Source organism: Dendrobates tinctorius, unplaced genomic scaffold (assembly GCF_039654945.1).
Source record: "Dendrobates tinctorius isolate UK_male_01 unplaced genomic scaffold, ASM3965494v1 ptg000045l, whole genome shotgun sequence".
NCBI lineage: Eukaryota > Metazoa > Chordata > Amphibia > Anura > Dendrobatidae > Dendrobates > Dendrobates tinctorius.
In genome coordinates, this window is record NW_027361713.1 from 5,814,803 (window position 1) to 5,834,600 (window position 19,798).

Consider the following 19,798-nt stretch of genomic DNA (forward strand, 5'->3'; position numbering starts at 1 on the left):
TGGAGACATCAAGGAGAGAGCTATGCATCAGCCACTATTGTCACCATATGGCTCATATGAGCCATAAGGCTCATATGAGCCTTTCGTGGTGGTGTTAGGCCATGTGCACACGTTGCAGTTTTGCTGCGGTTTTGGCCCTGCAGAACTGCAGCAGTTCCGCTGCGGTTTTGGCCCTGCAGAACTGCAGCAGTTCCGCAGACATGGTACAGTACCATGTTAGCCTATGGGTTTTAAAAACCGCAGTGCTCACGCTGCAGTTTTTTACCTGCGGAAAAGCTGCGTTTTTTTTTCCGCAGCATGTCAATTGTTTCTGCGGATTCTGCTGCGGTTTGCCACCTATTCCATTGTCCAGGTGTCAAACCGCAGGGCAAAACCGCAGGCCAAACCGCAGCAAAACCGCAGGTCACTTTACCTGCGGTTTTACCTGCGGTTCCGCAGGAAAAAACCCGCAGGTGAATCTGCAGTGTGTGCACATACCCTTACAGTGTAGGCAGGCGTATCTAGTCAATACAGAACTGAACTTCACTTTGTGAATGGCACAGTGACAAGCCAATACTACTTGAATAACATCATTAATCCAGTAATTGTGTCTCGGGACGAACAACAAAGGTCTAACTTAATTTTTTTATAACAACAATGCTCCAGCTCATCGAGGTCACATCACAAACAGCTGCTGGAGACTGAGGTAGCTCAAACAGAGTGGTCTGCACTTTCTCCGGACCAGAATACCATAGAAAATAGGTAGGATCAGCGGAGTCACCGTGTAGAGGCTCGTAAGTCTGTACCCCAGAACCTTAATGACCCAAGTGCCGCCCTTCAAGAATAGTGGGATGACAATGCCTCAGTAGTCAATAACTCGACTTGTGAACAGCATGAGACGTTGTCGTCAAGCGGTAATTGATGCTCAAGGCCACATGACAAGTTATTATTTAGACATTGACATTTTTTGGGGGGGAAGGAATGGATTAAAGGAAGGGGGTTATAAAAACCACTGTTGCTGGCTTTTGTTTCAATGAATTGTTTGAGATGAGGAAATCACCATTGCATGTTTCTACTTAATTGCCCTTCTTTCATGAAAAAATATCACTGTAGCGTGAACTTTTTATGCTTTCCATACATTTTGCCACAAAACCAAAATATCCTTAACTTTTTGTGAGTAGTTATTTTTATAGTTATTTTGTTAAATTTCTTATGGAATTTTCACATTTTTTCAGGTGACCAAAACAACCTGAAAAAGCGCTCAGAAAATGATCAAAAGAACGAATATATTAATTTCTATGCAAAAAAGAAAGCTAACGACTTGCTGCTCTTATATTCAGGCTTTTTAGCTCCAGGTTTTCAAAGATGCCAAGCGGTTAAAAGAAGTGACCTGGCATTCAGGCATAATCCGCTCAGAAGACACTCCATACTTTACAATACACATCAAAGGGAAAACTCAAAAAATGTCTGGAAGTCTACTGGACATCTTTTACAGCAATTTTGCTTCAAGCGATAGAAGTTTCTTCATTTGTTGAATGGAGTGTAAAAAAACTTTAGGAAAACATCTAATGCCTGAAAAAAGTTGGAAAAATGCTTAAAAAAAAAAAACGGTTGCAAAAATGAGGCTTCACATTTACAGGACACCAACAAAAGGTTCCTGAAGCATCTTCTGCCTGAAACAAAACATTATGTGCACATACCCTTAAAGGAATTGTTTGTGGAAGGAAGCAGCCATGGTTTTCTCAAGCCTTATATCCCCTTGATGAGGCTTCTTGTTATTACTTTTGTATATGGAGGTGGCTGCTCCCAGTATGCACCTATTCACATTAGCTTGGAAGTGCCAGTCAGTCTTTTGTTATTGCTCGGAGACCCGGATTTACCAATAAATACACCATCCTTGGTAAACAGCATGAAAATGGATGAAGAGTAACCGCAGCACAATAACAGTAAAATGATGATGATCAAAGCAAAAAATCCGATTCAAACAATTATTAACTATAAATCACAGGTTGTAAAAAGGAAAAAAACAACATGGAAAACTCACAGGGGCCAATGCATAAAGACTGGAGTGGATTTCTGCCACTTTCTGGTGTAATCTATGGTGAGTCTGCCAAGCACATGTAGCCACGTCCCTCACACCAAGTTCCACCCACTTATATGAAAAGTGGAGGGGGCTGTCATAAAATGCAAAAAGTTACGTTTTTGCCAAACTGCTTGTTACTCAAAAATGTATGACATTCATATGTCAAATGTTTTTCTGTGCTGTCGCCACCATTAAATGAATGAAAACCTTATGATTGAGCCTGGGAGTGTGATGGTTTAATTGATGCAGTTGGGACTCACTTCGTATGTTATCAGGATCAGAAAAGATGCAGGTATTTCACAGTAACCTGTCTGGTAGCAACATTTTGGCATTGTTCCAGCGGTGTGGCTGTTGGTATACTTAAAGCGAACCTGTCTGCATGATTTTCGTAAGTAATCTACAAGCATTGTCAGGTTGGTGCTATTATACTGATTCAAATGTTATCTTGAATGATGAAATCTGTCTCGTGGTGGTTGTTTAATCTTTTTCAGCTTTGGGGCAGGTCTTTATTTGGTGCTCTGACCCCATCTTAAATCCAGATGACAGGTTCACTTGAGGCAGTATTTTGTCCAAAATATGGGAGGAGTTGCAAATCTTATTAGAGCTTTTGGTTTCTGTTTTAGTCCTGGTTTGGCTTACTTACATAAATGACTATGCAAAATATTCATGTAAATACTTCCATGTGAAAGGGGCCTAGCAAAAAGGTTTCAGTTTCTTCAAGAAGCTAAAGTATTCACATCCACTCACCATATGCCAAGATGTGTGTCACTACTCAGCAACCACTCCAGGGCAGCGTCAAATCTGTTTGGCGCATATCCACTCACATTCTAAGGAGGAGACATAAGTCCAGGGATAGCCTTGAGGATCCAGTGATTACAGTAAGACGCTGCCAGTCTGTATTGCTACTTACCATCACATGCTCTTTTGCTCTGTTGATCGGGATACATTTACTACTCAGACCAGATGGATTTCCACACTCAAAATGGCCTAGCAGAAGCATGGAGGAAAACAAGTTCAGCTAAAATAACTGGAATGTAACCCTAACCTAAGACGATAAAAATAACATTGAAGAAAAAGTATATGCTTTTTTTGTAAGTTTAAGGTCAGGATGTTAGCTAATTAAATAGCCTGCCCATTTAACGACTCAAAAATATACCAGCCCCAGTTAAAAGGGAATTCAGCAACAAAAATGGATGTATTGATATGCAAAAATGCTACCCAATCGTCTTTTAAGAAACTGCACAATGTATAAAAGATGTGAAAAAAAAATAAAAATAGCAAAACTAAAATATGAAAAAATGCATTAGGCTACATTCCCACGATGAGCTCTTGGTGCGGTTTTGATGATGCATATTTTGCCGTGTCGAAAACGTAGCATCTTACAGTCCTAGTAAAGTGGATGGGATTTATAGAAATCTCCTGCCCATCGTGCTTTATTTTACTCAGCGTAAAGTGACCTGTGGTGCGTGCTTCATATCCACAACATGTGTATTCTATTGCAGGTATAGAGTTACATGTTAATATTTTCCCCACAGACTTGCATCAGGTGTGGAAAACGCATAAAAAACACATATAATCCGCACTTAAATGTATCAAGGTGTTGTCCAAGCCAAATACCAAGATGCAGTAAGAACAAACAGCTTTATTTCAAGCCTGACACACCAACAATAGACAAAAAAAGGCGTCAAAAACGCGATAAACACATAGAAAAAAAGCAAGCAAACACAAAATAAAAAAACACAAGTAGCCTAATTTAAGTGAAGAAATGATGCAGAAATTCTGCAACGTCAAACACTCCCCCCCGCCCCCACACACAAAAAAAATGTCCAGTATATAAAAATTTTTTATAGAAAAAGCGACGTCGCAGTTTTCTTTAGCTTTTTTACTTCACCATCAATGGAGTTATGTGAGTGCTTGTTTTTTGGTGCTCTGAGCTGAATTTTTAATTGATAACAGTTTAGGGTATGAGTTTTTCAAAGCATTTTACTCTATTTTTAGACAGCACAATAGCTGAAAAAAATGTTAATTCTGGTGTTATTTTTTCTATATTTTTAAATTTACAGTTTAAATTTAATATATTGGACTTTTTGGTACATATATTTATAAAATATCAATACAGGACAAAAATCAGCCAACAGGAGAGGATGTCTTGTGACCATTAGACACACAAGATGGCTGGCTTTTTGTGCCAAAATCTGAAGATACGACCAAGGCGTACCTTGGCAGCTCAAAGATCAGTACAAAGTAATTATAGCATTTACTCTTGTAAACTTTATATGTACAATGGTGACTACACCATTTAGGGGATTTGGCAGGGGCTCATTAAATAGCACTTACTGACAAGACGTAGCAGCAGGCTATCTAGATCAGTAGCAGAAAGTTGCTGTAATGCTATGGCACATCACAAAAGGTTCTTTGTAACAAAAAGAACAATAAACACGTACCAGCCTCTGCGGACAAAAAATCATACAATTCTGACAAGATTTGGAGAGTCATTTCCTTTTGCTTCCCTTTGCAAAACTGTAGAAAGAATGGAGAATAAATAGAAGAATTAGCTTTAACAAATAGGAAACAAGAACAATGGGGAATTTAAATGCTCAAACGAAGAACATTAACAATAGACATAAGATTTAAAATCTGGCACTGACAGACACTGATAGATGCTGCGTTAGAAAATCGTTTGGATTACTGGACAGCCATGGAAAATTAACATGTTCAAATACTTTGCTAGTTAAATCGTTTTTTTGGTAACTCATTAGGCTCTTTTACTCTGTCCTCCGCTACTGGTTTGGTGAAACATCAGATTCATATCCCAGACTGATCACTAGGCTACTTTGATCACTAGGCTACTTTAGAAAACAGATCACAATAGATTTTGCATTGTACGGAGATTGTAATTTCTTCTTTGTGTTTCTACTTAACCGAATAGTCATGCAAGAACAGTGTTCAGATAACGGAACACAAAGGGCAGATTTTATTAAGGCTCAACTGCAGCCAAAAAATGTGCCAAATAACGGTTCATGTATGTATAGGTTTAAAAGCATAAAAATAGGGTTTTCTTTCATGGGAAGTGGGCTTGGCTTAATAGAAGAGCAGCATGATTCTAGAGGCATCTATGCAATCACCATTTGGGCACAAAGTTTGGTCTAAAATAAAGCTAAACAATAGGAGGTGTAAAGTGGATTGGTGTAAATTAAAGCTAAACGATAGGTGGTGTAAAGTGGATTGGTGTAAAATAAAGCTAAACAACAGGAGGTGTAAAGTGGATTGGTGTAAAATAATACTAAACGATAGGTGGTGTAAAGTGGATGGATTGGTGTAAAATAAAGCTAAATGATAGGTGGTGTAAAGTGGATTGCTGTAAAATAAATCTAAACGATAGGTGTAAAGTAGATTGGTAAAAAAAAGGGAAAAAAGCTAAAAACGATAGGTGGCGGAAAGTGGATTGGTGTAAAATACTAAACGATAGGTGGTGTAAAGTGGATGGATTGGTGTAAAATAAAGCTAAATGATAGGTGGTGTAAAGTGGATTGCTGTAAAATAAAGCTAAACGATAGGTGTAAAGTAGATTGGTAAAAAAAAGGGAAAAAAGCTAAAAACGATAGATGGCGGAAAGTGGATTGGTGTAAAATAATACTAAACGATAGGTGGTGTAAAGTGGATGGATTGGTGTAAAATAAAGCTAAATGATAGGTGGTGTAAAGTGGATTGGTGTAAAATAAAGCTAAACGATAGGTGGTGTGAAGTGGATTGCTGTAAAATAAAGCTAAACGATAGGTGGTATAAAGTGGATTGGTGTAAAATAATGCTAAACGATAGGAGGTGTAAAGTGGATTGGTATAAAATAATGCTAAACGATAGGTATAAAGTAGATTGGTGTAAAATAATGCTAAACGATAGGTATAAAGAAGATTGGTGTAAAATAAAGGTAAACGATAGGTGGCGGAAAGTGGATTGGTGTAAAATAACGCTAAACGATAGGTGGCGGAAAGTGGATTGGTGTAAAATAACGCTAAACGATAGGTGGTGTAAAGTGGATTGGTGTAAAATAATACTAAACGATAGGTGGTGTAAAGTGGATTGGTGTAAAATAAAGCTAAATGATAGGTGGTGTAAAGTGGATTGCTGTAAAATAAAGCTAAACGATAGGTGTAAAGTAGATTGGTAAAAAAAAGGGAAAAAAGCTAAAAACGATAGGTGGCGGAAAGTGGATTGGTGTAAAATAATACTAAACGATAGGTGGTGTAAAGTGGATGGATTGGTGTAAAATAAAGCTAAATGATAGGTGGTGTAATTAGTGGATTGGTGTAAAATAAAGCTAAACGATAGGTGGTGTGAAGTGGATTGCTGTAAAATAATGCTAAACGATAGGTATAAAGTAGATTGGTGTAAAATAATGCTAAACGATAGGTATAAAGTAGATTGGTGTAAAATAAAGGTAAACGATAGGTGGCGGAAAGTGGATTGGTGTAAAATAACGCTAAACGATAGGTGGTGTAAAGTGGATTGGTGTAAAATGACGCTAAACGATAGGTGGTGTAAAGTGGCTTGGTCTAAAGCAGGGGTCGTGAACCTCAGGCCCCCGGGTCATTTACGGCCCGCGATGACCTTTTATTTTGCCCGGGGCCAGATTCTTAGGGACCGCAGTGCTTTGGCAGGGAGTTGTATTTTGATTGCCACCAGATCATTAATTTCTTCTTGCTCTGAGAGCATACACACGCAGTGTTCACTACTTAACACTGAAAGGCATGCAATGAAAGATTACATCCTGACACCAGTGCCAGCGTCAGGACGTATTTTGTGGGCGGAGTCTGTACGGACCCTGAAGGATGGTATAAATATCCAAATGGTCCTTGGCAGAAAAAAAGATTCCTAACCTCTGGTCTAAAGTAAAGATAGCTGATATGTGGGGTAAAGTAGATTTGTATAAAATAAAGCTAAACAATGGTTGGTGTAAAGTTTCAACTGCCATCAAATAGCTCTGGAAAAATGAAGTTGTACCTTCACGGATAATGGCTGCTTTGTGAAAAAAGACGACAACACCCTAATGCTATTTACATAGCATAAACAGCCAGTACACTAAACACTGGCATAAAGTATGGGTATTAGAGTCTATTGTGAATGCATCACTGTTAACACTAGTTAGACTTGGACAGGCAGTAATTTTCAAAGATGTGCAGATAGATAAAAATTACATACGTTCTCATAGAAACTAAATGAAGAAATCCATAAAAAAATACAACTACCGGATCTTTTTTGCCTTCGCAGTCAGCAGGAAGCAGTTTCGCTGCAAAACAAAATATATAAGGATTAATGGTTGCTAGCTACTGTCTGTGTAGGCTTTTCTCGCCGCATTCGTTAGAAATAGAAGTCAATGAATGCTGCATTAACAAATCCGTTGTGCATTGACTGCAATTTAAAAAAAAAAAAAAAACGGATCTGGAAGAGATCAAATTGTCAATTACGGACTAAAAAGTGTTATCAGCACAACTTATTTCCTAATGGATTTCTGCAGGATCCGTTCTAACGGATCATTAGTAGACATGTGAACATAGCCTTACAGCAAGATACCTTATGTTTCCTCCCTTCTAGACTGGCAATTACATCTTTGTATTAATGGCTAGGATAACCAACGAAACCAGGGGGCCATTATAGGTTTAGGATTTGTATGCAGATTTCAGATAAGATTCTATGCTGACAACCACATAAAACTACAAACTTTCTACATATCTAGTGGGTTTTTACAGTCCGTCCACGTAAAGATACAGAAAATTTCTGTGTGAATTTTGCCGCAAGCCATAGAATAAAGTTTGCAAGTGGTGATGAACGAACATGCTTACATATGTTCGAGACCCAGCGGCTGCATGTCTCGCAGCTATTAGACAGCTACAACACGTTGTTCAGCAATCCCCGCATGTGCTGCGGCTGACAGCGGCGAGACATGCAGGTGAGGAGACTCAATCATAATATTCGAGCATGCCCAAGTTACTTGGATAGCAGCCTAGCATGCTCGAATAACACCTTATCTAAGCAAGTTCACTCATCATTATTTGCAAGCTACTTACTTCTGAAGACTTTACAGGCAAAAGCCAATGGCGTAACCCACGAGTGGGCCAGCTCCTCCAAATCCACATGCAGATAGATGCATGGCACATCAGTGGCAGAAGACAAACTTATCAGCATTGGAGATTTGCACTGAACCTTGCATTTAATAAGTATCAGTTCGAACCATGAAAATTGGGCATGTCTGCTTGGAGAGGAAGAGGGGAAAGTGGTGCAGCTGAATTATCGGCCCCTCATGCTGTAGTGGAGGACACTAAATAAGCTCAGAAATCGAATACTTCAGGAACAGCACACCGAAGGATGAAGCATGGGGAAAGACAAAATATGCAGGCTGGGCTGCATATTTGTGTGTTGTGCATCCATTACGTACTATGCCTTTCTTTGCTTGTAAAGATATATAATAAAATAACCATGTTCTCCTCTCACAGACCTTTGCTCCCACAGTAATCCCAAATTGTGCCATTTGACTCATCTCTGTATGTATTGATATGCTTTAAGCATACAATATTACACTATTCTATACAGAAGAATACAATGAAAAGACCTCACTGTGCAATAGTTTTATTTTTTTACAATGGAAGCTCCAGAAAACAAATGGTTCTTATAGTAGGTCAACAGTGTGAACAAAAAGTCTAAAGGCCCCTACACACATTACATCCCGCTGATAACATGTATGGAGCCTCCTGACAAATGAAGTCAGGGAGAAAAGGATTCTGGACTTTGCATACTCACAGCGGTAACTGAACCAGTGCCACCCCCGCCCCATGACGTAAACGGGAACGCTGCTGAGAATAAAGATCATTTTCTCCTCACAGCTTTAGGCTACGTGCAGGATCCGGCCAGCATTACAGTGCAATTAACCTGCAGATTAAGGGTGGTTTCACATTTGTGTTTGGAGGTGTAGTGGACACTCGCCGTGAAGCTCCGCCCCCTGCCGCGCCTCCTTCGGTCAGCTCCGCCTATGGGCACATGTCGCTGCATGTGGCCTGCGTACCCTATCTTTAGCATTGGGTACGCAGGCCGTGCGCAGGTATGCTTTTGCCGCCGCATGCGTCGTTTTGACGGTGCGGCGACCTGCACAGCACATCTGCTTGTGAGGAGAAAGCCGATGTACTATATTTTAAATTGTGAAATAAAAGTAAGCATTTTTAGCAGCAACGTTCCTGTTTTTTCTGTCTACAATCAACATTTATTGGGTCCAGACGAAGTTCCGTGCTGCAGCTGTGGTTAGTGAGCTGGCTAGGGCTTCTTAAAGCCCATTTTTCTCTATTTGTGCAGTATGACAGTTATGCAGGTAGTACCATCTATAGCACTTGAAACTAGCTACTGTTCTACCGCCTCCTCAATGTCACCCAATCCACTTTGGGATGAGATAAGGCTGGGCTGTGTGTAAGCACTCTGTATGGTTCCTTGCTCCATCTCATCGCACTCCGCCTGCAATGCATCTTCTGATTGTGAGCAGAGACAGTATCACAACACAGAGAAGCGGGATGGTGACGCTAATTATGGTGTCATCGTCACTCACCATCTTGGTGGAGTCCTCAAAGTTTTGGAGGATGGTACATATGTCTGATATCCGTGTCCACTCCTGAGGTCTTATGTGTGTAGTCTGAACGGAATATCGATGGCCTTGTTGATGCTGGTAGACATACTGATATGGAATTTAGATTGTGAGCCCCATCGGGGACAGTGATGATAATGTGTGCAAACTGTAAAGCGCTGCGGAATGTTAGTGCTATATAAAAAAATAAAATAAAGATCATTATTATAGTCAACAACTGCCCTCTTCTGCTCACAAATCCTTCTCAACATCAGCAGTGTACAGTTCCAACGCGTGGGGGCATCACACACCAGTCGGTGAGCCGGAAGCTGCAAACGCTGCTGAAGCAAGGCAAAGGCAGCGGAAGCTGTAGATGACTTTCTAAAATGGGCACAGGGGCGGCGTACTTTCACAAGCAGATCCGGCAGCTCAGGGTAGCTCTTGAGAAACCATTGAATAACGAGGTTAACACATGGGTCAGGCATAGTAGGTGTGTGAAGTCGCCTCGCCTCAGAGAAGTCACCAGGTTCTGGCCATGGTCACAAATGACAATGCATGGCTGGAGGTTCAGCGGTGTCAGTCACAGATTTGCCTGCTCTTTCAGAGCTGTCCACAACTCTTCAGCATTGTGGGGTTTGTCACCTAAGCATATTAACTTCAGCACAGCCTGTTGCCGCTTGGCTGAGGCAGTGCTTCCAGCTTGTGTTTTGTGATTGATTTGGTCATTTCGGAGATGGAGGCTGAAGGAGGAGGAGGAGGATGAGGTGCAGGAGCTGTAGACTTCTGGGGACAACCCTGACTGACCTAGGGCTAGCAATCCTCGGCATCGGGAGGACGTGTTTCATTCCAAGATCCGACTGGGTCTAAGCTTCCACTATGCTATTCCAGTGGCCATCAGCGAGATGTACCATCTCTGCCCACAAGCACTTTTCCACGGGTCCGTGGTTAGTGGACTTTCCCAGTAACTGCATTGTTGGGGGCACGGCTAATGTTGTGGGACACGTGCTTGAGTAATGCGAGGGATAGCACACCAAGAGAAATAGTAGCGGCTGGGGACCGAGTACCGAGGGACGGTCGCCGCCATCAGGTTGCAGAAAGCTTCCATCTCCACGAGCCTAGAAGGCAACATTTCGAGCACCTGAGGGGCATTGGCTGTGTAGTTGCGCTTGCATTCCAAGGGATGGGGTATGGACAACTGAACGCTGCGCTGGGAAAAGGATGTGGACGTGCTTGCTGATGGTGCTAGTTGAGTGTGCAACGACAGGTGCTGGGCAAGAGGCATCTTCGCATGCACCATGGACAGGGGATTGGCTTGCACGCACAACAGCGGAAGAAGCAGTGGTGTCACCCGCAGACACTGTTGCTGGACCCTGGGGTTCGGCCCAAAAAGTCAGGTGCTTTGCTGCCATGTGCCTGATCATGCTGGTGGTGGTCAGGCTGGTAGTTTTGCTACCCCCGCTGATGCTGGCCTGGCAGGTGGTGCAAATGGCCTTTTTGGGGTTATCGTAAACATAATATGCTCAACCAATAAAACCACATGATGTCTAGTCCCGTATGCCACAATCAGGATGATATCATAACGAACCACATGTGAGAATTAGACACATCGAAAATACCACAACCAGACACCAAAAGAGAAGACCAATGATGTACAAGTCCAATTAAAAATAAAAAATATTGAATCTTTATTAATAACTAGCTGAAGAGCCCGGCGTTGCCTGGGCATAGTAACCAATTGTGGTTAGTTATAACAAATTATAATGATTATATTGCACATAAAAACCGTGCATCTAATCCTATCCTGTGTGATACTGACTGCTGAGCCGTGTATCTAATCCTATTCTGTGTGATACTGTCTGCTGAGCCGTGGGGAGCTCATTCTTGATTTAAGAGAGTTTTCATTAACCCACAATTTTTTTACTTTTAAGGGGTCCTTCTACCTGCAGCTCCAGGAGACAGCAATGGGGGCGGCCTTCGCGCCTTCGTATGCCCGCCTGTTCCTGGGGCTGTGGGAGAGGGACCTCTTCCTGTCGGATCGACAGGCATCAATGGACCGGGTCTTTCTCTGGACCTGGTACATTGATGACATCCTCTTGATCTGGCAGGGTCCCCAAATTGATTTAGTTCCTTTCCTTATTGATTTGAACAAGAACGATCTGAATATTCGTTTGACATATACATGCAGCAGTGAAAAAGTGGAATTTCTTGACACAATTGTCAATAAAGAAACTACCGGTATGGTACAAACGGATATCTTCCGTAAACCTAACTCCACGAATTCACTCCTGCATGCGTCCTCTTGCCACCCTACACACATCATTAGAGCGGTTCCTGTGGGACAGTTTCTCCGTTTACGGCGGATCTGTTCCACAGACTTAGAAAAACAGGCAGAGGACCTTAAAAACCGCTTTTTGGAACGGGGTTATAGCCGTCGCTCAGTAAAGAAGGCATATAATAGGGCAAGATTTTGTTCCCGCTCATCTCTCCTCTACGACAATATGCGGAAGGTTTCTGCCTCTAAGGACGGCCAGATTAGATTTGTTTCTAATTACAATTCTCAAGCAACTAAAATTCGTGAGATACTTAATAAGTCCTGGTCTATTCTGCGGATCGATCCCATATTGTCTAAAATACTACCTTTGAGACCTTCTATGTCATTCAGACGTGCTAGGAATTTAAAAGATCATCTGGTACGTAGTCTTTATATTGGTGAGCCCAGGACCACATTCCTTAATGATTCAATCCCTCGGCGTGGGTGCTACCCTTGTGGCCGTTGCGTTGCTTGCCCTAACATGGATCGCGCAACCACCCTCTCTGATTCTAATGGTAAAACATATAGGATTAAGAAGGCCATTTCTTGTGATACACGTTTTGTGATCTATCACGCTATATGCCCGTGTAATCTTATTTATATAGGTCTGACAACACGATCATTGAAGGTGTGTGTGCGCGAACATGTTTTGGGCATTGAAGCGTCAGCCAGCCACGAGGATGCATCCATGCTGAAGACTATTCCACGTCATTTCAAGCTCTGCCATGGTAGTGACAGTAGCTTGATAAGTTTCAAAGGTATTGATACTGTTGATATCAATATAAGGGGAGGGAAATTATCCACAAAACTCGCACGTCTGGAATCCAGATGGATCTGGACATTAAAAACTGTGCATCCTCACGGGTTGAATGAGAACCTTTCATTTGCCCCTTTCCTCTGATAATTATTTTCTAGAGTCCCACATGCAGTCTGGTGTCATTTTTTATTTTTGGTTTTAATACTTTTTTAAATATTATTTTAGATTTCTCTCTATTCCTCTGGGCTGACTGATTGATCTGCTGGATGATAGAAGATGTGGAGAAATCTCTACAAATAACCGTACTGGGTAGAAGTGTGACTATACAGATGAAGTGGAGGTCACATATTTATCTACATGGAGGACTGTATATGTCTATATATTTATATAATTAGGGTCTTTTGAAATATTTACCTCAATGATGTCTTGCATATGTGGAAATATATATATCTTTACATGCATGTATACGGTACTTTTTATGTCACTTATGTTACTGGCTCTGTTATGAGGAACTTTCTTTGCCTTGCATCGGATCTACGTATTTTATGTTTTACATCTGGCCACTGTGTTGACCCATAATATATTGGATATGATCTTTGATGACTTGGCTATCTAATAACATTGCCACATTTACATTTAATGCAGGTACCACTATTAGCATAGCATTATGGGGTTACATGGTGGACTGTATACGTCTATATATTTATATAATTAGGTTCTTTTAAAATATTTACCTCAATGATGCCTTGCTTATGTGGATATACATATCTTTACATGCATGTATACTTTTTATGTCACTCATGTTATTGGCTTTGTTATGATGAACTCTCTTCGCCTTGCATCTGATCTACGTATTTTATACAGTGCCTACAAGTAGTATTCAACCCCCTGCAGATTTAGCAGGTTTGATAAGATGCAAATGAGTTAGAGCCTTCAAACTTCACACAAGAGCAGGATTTATTAACAGATGCATAAATCTTACAAACCAAAAAGTTATGTTGCTCAGTTAAATTTTAATAAATTTTAAACATACAAGTGTGGGTCAATTATTATTCAACCCCTAGGTTTAATATTTTGTGGAATAACCCTTGTTTGCAATTACAGCTAATAATCGTCTTTTATAAGACCTGATCAGGCCGGCACAGGTCTCTGGAGTTATCTTGGCCCACTCCTCCATGCAGATCTTCTCCAAGTTATCTAGGTTCTTTGGGTGTCTCATGTGGACTTTAATCTTGAGCTCCTTCCACAAGTTTTCAATTGGGTTAAGGTCAGGAGACTGACTAGGCCACTCCAACACCTTGATTTTTTGCCTCTTGAACCAGGCCTTGGTTTTCCTGGCTGTGTGCTTTGGGTCGTTGTCTTGTTGGAAGATGAAATGACGACCCATCTTAAGATCCTTGATGGAGGAGCGGAGGTTCTTGGCCAAAATCTCCAGGTAGGCCGTGCTATCCATCTTCCCATGGATGCGGACCAGATGGCCAGGCCCCTTGGCTGAGAAACAGCCCCACAGCATGATGCTGCCACCACCATGCTTGACTGTAGGGATGGTATTCTTGGGGTCGTATGCAGTGCCATCCAGTTTCCAAACGTCATGTGTGTGGTTGGCACCAAAGATCTCGATCTTGGTCTCATCAGACCAGAGAACCTTGAACCAGTCTGTCTCAGAGTCCTCCAAGTGATCATGAGCAAACTGTAGACGAGCCTTGACATGACGCTTTGAAAGTAAAGGTACCTTACGGGCTCGTCTGGAACGGAGACCATTGCGGTGGAGTGCGATACTTATGGTATTGACTGAAACCAATGTCCCCACTGCCATGAGATCTTCCCGGAGCTCCTTCCTTGTTGTCCTTGGGTTAGCCTTGACTCTTCGGACAAGCCTGGCCTCGGCACGGGAGGAAACTTTCAAAGGCTGTCCAGGCCGTGGAAGGCTAACAGTAGTTCCATAAGCCTTCCACTTCCGGATGATGCTCCCAACAGTGGAGACAGGTAGGCCCAACTCCTTGGAAAGGGTTTTGTACCCCTTGCCAGCCTTGTGACCCTCCATGATCTTGTCTCTGATGGCCTTGGAATGCTCCTTTGTCTTTCCCATGTTGACCATGTACGAGTGCTGTTCACAAGTTTGGGGAGGGTCTTAAATAGTCAGAAAAGGCTGGAAAAAGAGATAATTAATCCAAACATGTGAATCTCATTGTTCTTTGTGCCTGAAATATTTCTTAATACTTTAGGGGAACCAAACAGAATTCTGGTGGTTTGAGGGGTTGAATAATAAATGACCCTCTGAATAAACTTTTCACAATTTAAAAAAAAATTAAACAAAGAAATAACATTCTTTTTTGCTGCAGTGCATTTCACACTTCCAGGCTGATCTACAGTCCAAATGTCACAATGCCAAGTTAATTCCGAATGTGTAAACCTGCTAAATCTGCAGGGGGTTGAATACTACTTGTAGGCACTGTATGTTATATTTTACATTTGGCCACTGTGCTGACCCATAATATATTGGCTATGATTTGGGCTACCTAATAACATTGCCACATTTGTATTCAATGCATGTACCACTATTATCATATCACTATGGGGTTAATTCCTTTAGCTCTTCAGTATGAATTGAATATTTTCTTATGATCTCTTATCCTAATCTAATAATAATATATCCATATACCCTCCATTTTGGTGAGTGCATGAGTGCATATATATTCCCTGCTGCTATCGCAGTTCTTAGACCATTCCCCACGGCTGGTGAGGACCCAGCGGTCATGGTGCACATTGGCACAAATGACAAAGTTAGAGGTAGGTGGAAGGTCCTTAAAGATGATTTCAGGGAATTAGGCTGTAAGCTTAAAGCAAGGACCTCCAAGGTGGTATTTTCGGAAATACTTCCTGTACCACGTGCCACGCCAGAGAGGCAACGGGAGATTAGGGAGGTTAATAAGTGGCTCAGGAATTGGTGTAGGAAGGAGGGGTTTGGGTTCCTGCAGAACTGGGCCGACTTCTCAGTTGGCTACAGGCTCTACGCTAGGGATGGGTTGCACTTCAATGGGGAGGGTGCAGCTGTGCTGGGGGAGAAAATGGCTAGAAGGTTGGAGGAGTGTTTAAACTAGGGACGGGGGGGGGGGGGGAGGGTATTCCTTTTATAGGAGGGGAAGACAGTGCAGCTAGAGACCTGGGCACAAATAATGAAATTGGGGGTGGGGTTAGAACAGTTAATAATTTAAGAAAGAATAGAGGTACAGAGAGATACATAAAGTGCATGTATACTAATGCCAGAAGCCTCACCAACAAAATGGAGGAATTGGAGTTAATCTTGTTGGAGCATAATTATGACATGGTGGGGATATCTGAGACATGGCTGGACGAGAGCCATGACTGGGCGGGTAATTTACAGGGCTATAGTCTGTTCAGAAATGACCGTACTAATAAACGAGGGGGAGGCGTGTGTTTATATGTAAAATCATCCTTAAAACCCATCCTTCATGATAATATATATGAATCTAATGAAAATGTAGAGTCCCTGTGGGTAGAGATAAGGGGAGGGGGGAAAAATAATAAATTACTGATAGGGGTTTGTTGTAAGTCTCCAAAAATAATGGAAGAAACAGAGAATATCCTTATAAAGCAAATAGATGAAGCTGCAACTCAAGGAGAAGTCATTATTATGGGGGACTTCAACTACCCTGAAATACATTGGGGAACCGAAACCTGCAGTTCCAGCAAAGGTACTAGGCTTTTGACAACTATGAGAGACAATTACCTTTCACAACTGGTTCAGGACCCAACAAGAGGGGGGCGCACTGCTAGACCTAATATTAACCAACAGGCCAGACCGCATATCAAATGTAAGGGTTGAGGGTCACTAGGGTAATAGTGATCACAAATTAATAAGTTTTCATGTATCCTTTAATAAAATGTGTAGTAGAGGGGTTACAAGGACACTAAACTTCAGGAAAGCAAATTTCCAACGGATGAGAGATGATCTTGGTGCAATTAACTGGGACGATATCCTGAGACATAAAAATACACAAAGAAAATGGGAGACGTTTATTAGCATTCTGAATAGGACCTGTGCACAATATATACCGTATGGGAATAAACATGCTAGAAATAGGAGGAAACCACTATGGCTAAATAGAGCTGTAAGGGGTGCAATAAGAGATAAAAATAAAGCATTTAAAGAATTAAAGCAAGTAGGTAGTGATGAGGCATTAACTAAATACAGAAGTTTAAATAAATTCTGTAAAAAGCAAATCAAAACAGCAAAGACTGAGACAGAGAGACTCATTGCCAGAGAAAGTAAAAATAATCCCAAAATATTCTTGAACTACATAAATAGTAAGAAGCTAAAAAATGATAATGTTGGCCCCCTTAAAAATAGTCTGGGTAAAATGGTGGAGGAGGATGAGGAAAAAGCCAATATGCTAAATGACTTTTTTTCGACAGTGTTTACACAAGAAAATCCCATGACGGATAACATGATCAGGGATAAAAATTGTCCATTAAGGCTAAGTGCACACGTACCGGAACTCTCGCGGAAATTACCGCGAGAATTCCGGAATTCCAGTCCGCGGGAAAATCGCATTTTAAATTCCCACGATTTTCCCGCGGAAAAACTAGCATTTTGCAAGCGTATTTAGCTTGCAAAATGCTAGCGTTTTCCAAGCGATCTGTAGCATCGCTTGGAGAACTGATTGACAGGTTGGTCACACTCGTCAAACATAGTGTTTGACAAGTGTGACCAACTTTTTACTACTGAGGCCGCCTATGCAGCATCAGTAGTAAAAGATAGAATGTAAAAAAAAAATAAAAAAATAAAAAACGGTGTTATTCTCACCCTCCGACGTCCCGCGCATCCGTTCCCAGTAATCCTTTGCGAAAATGCCCGCGATGACGTCAGTTCTCGCGGGATCGCGACGTCTCGCGGTCATTCGCGATGACGTCGCGCGAATGACCGCGAGACTTCGCGATCCCGCGAGAAGGGACGTCATCGCGGGCATTTTCGCAAAGGACTACTGGGAACGAGAGCGTGGAGAGAAGCGGGAAGACTGCGCGGGACGTCGGAGGGAGAGAATAACAATATTTTTTATTTTAAATTCTATTTTTTACAGGGATATGGTACCCAAAGCCCAGAGGACAGTCTCCTCCGGACCATGGGTACCATCCGCAATTGTTCTGCTTACTTTCCGCATGGTGTGCACAGCCACATGCGGGAAGTAAGCGGAACAATGCATTCCTATGGGTGCGGGATCGCCGCGATTCCGCAAATTAATGAGCATGCTGCGGTTTTTATCGCGAAGCGATTCCGCCGCGGTAAAAACCGCAGCATTAGCACAGCATTGCGGAATCCCATAGGAATGCATGGGATGCTTATTTTTCGCGTTTTCGCGGCAAAATCGCGCGGTTAAAACCGCCGCGGAAACGCGAAAAAAACGCCAGGTGTGAACTCAGCCTAAATGTCACCTGCTTAACCCAGCAGGAAGTACGGCGGCGTCTAAAAATCACTAAAATTGACAAATCCCCGGGCCCGGATGGGATACACCCCCGAGTACTGCAGGAATTAAGCACAGTCATAGATAGACCATTATTTTTAATCTTTAAAGATTCCATAATAACAGGGTCTGTACCACAGGACTGGCGTATAGCAAATGTGGTGCCAATATTCAAAAAGGGGACAAAAACTGAACTTGGAAATTATAGGCCAGTGAGTTTAACTTCAACTGTGGGTAAAATCCTGGAGGGTTTTCTAAGAGATACTATACTGGAGTATCTGGAGAAGAATAAACTTATGACCCAATATCAACATGGGTTTACAAGGGACCGTTCCTGTCAGACTAATCTGATAAGCTTTTATGAAGAGGTAAGTTCCGGACTGGACCAAGGCAATGCAGTGGACATGGTGTACCTGGACTTTTCAAAAGCTTTTGATACGGTGCCACACAAAAGGTTGATACATAAAATGAGAACAATGGGGATAGGGGAAAATATGTGTAGGTGGGTTAAGAGCTGGCTCAGGGATAGGAAACAAAGGGTGGTTATTAATGGAGCACACTCGGACTGGGTCACAGTTAGCAGTGGGGTACCACAGGGGTCAGTTTTGGGCCCGCTTCTTAACATATTTATTAATGACCTTGTAAGGGGCATAGAGAGTAGAATTTCAATATTTGCAGATGACACTAAACTCTGCAGGGTAATCAATACAGAGGAGGACAATTTTATATTACAGGAGGATTTATGTAAACTAGAAGCTTGGGCTGATAAATGGCAAATGAGCTTTAATGGGGATAAATGTAAGGTCATGCACTTGGGTAGAACGAACAAGATGTATAATTATGTGCTTAATTGTAAAACACTGGGCAAAACAGTCACTGAAAAAGACCTGGGTGTATGGGTGGACGACAAACTCACATTTAGTGGCCAGTGTCAGGCAGCTGCTGCAAAGGCAAATAAAATAATGGGATGCATTAAAAGAGGCATAGATGCTCATGAGGAGAACATAATTTTACCTCTATATAAGTCACTAGTGCGACCACACTTAGAATACTGTGTACAGTTCTGGTCTCCGGTGTATAGGAAAGAAATAGCTGAACTGGAGCGGGTGCAGAGAAGAGCGACCAAGGTTATTAGGGAACTGGGGGGTCTGCAATACCAAGACAGGTTATTACACTTGGGGTTATTTAGTTTGGAGAATCGAAGGCTTAGGGGTGATCTTATTACAATGTATAAATATATGCGGGGACAATACCAAGACCTTTCTAATGATCTTTTTACTCTTAGACCTGTGACGGGGACAAGGGGGCATCCTCTACGTCTGGAGGAAAGAAGGTTTAAGCATAATCACAGACACGGATTCTTTACTGTAAGAGCAGTGAGACTATGGAACTCTCTGCCATATGATGTTGTAATGAGTGATTCCCTACTAAAATTTAAGAGGGGACTGGATGCCTTTCTTGAAAAGTATAATATTACAGGGTATATACACTAGTTTCCTTAGTGTTGCGTTGATCCAGGGAGCTAGTCTGATTGCCGTATGTGGAGTCGGGAAGGAATTTTTTTCCCCAATGTGAAGCTTAC

At 41.8% G+C, this 19,798-nt stretch overlaps 1 protein-coding gene across 2 annotated transcripts in view; it reads right to left on the reverse strand.

Annotated features, from left to right (window-relative positions):
• LEMD2 (LEM domain nuclear envelope protein 2) overlaps positions 1-19,798 on the reverse strand; it is a 74,804-nt gene that overhangs the window by 10,571 nt on the left and 44,435 nt on the right. The window contains exons 2-5 of one of the 2 annotated variants that reach the window (XM_073575601.1): positions 7,306-7,349; positions 4,507-4,582; positions 2,973-3,049; positions 2,810-2,889 (exon numbers count right to left, since the gene is read on the reverse strand). In XM_073575601.1, the coding sequence (XP_073431702.1) occupies positions 2,810-2,889; positions 2,973-3,049; positions 4,507-4,582; positions 7,306-7,349 (277 nt within the window). The remainder of the gene's footprint in view (positions 1-2,809; positions 2,890-2,972; positions 3,050-4,506; positions 4,583-7,305; positions 7,350-19,798) is intronic. The other variant, XM_073575602.1, reaches the window with a different exon arrangement.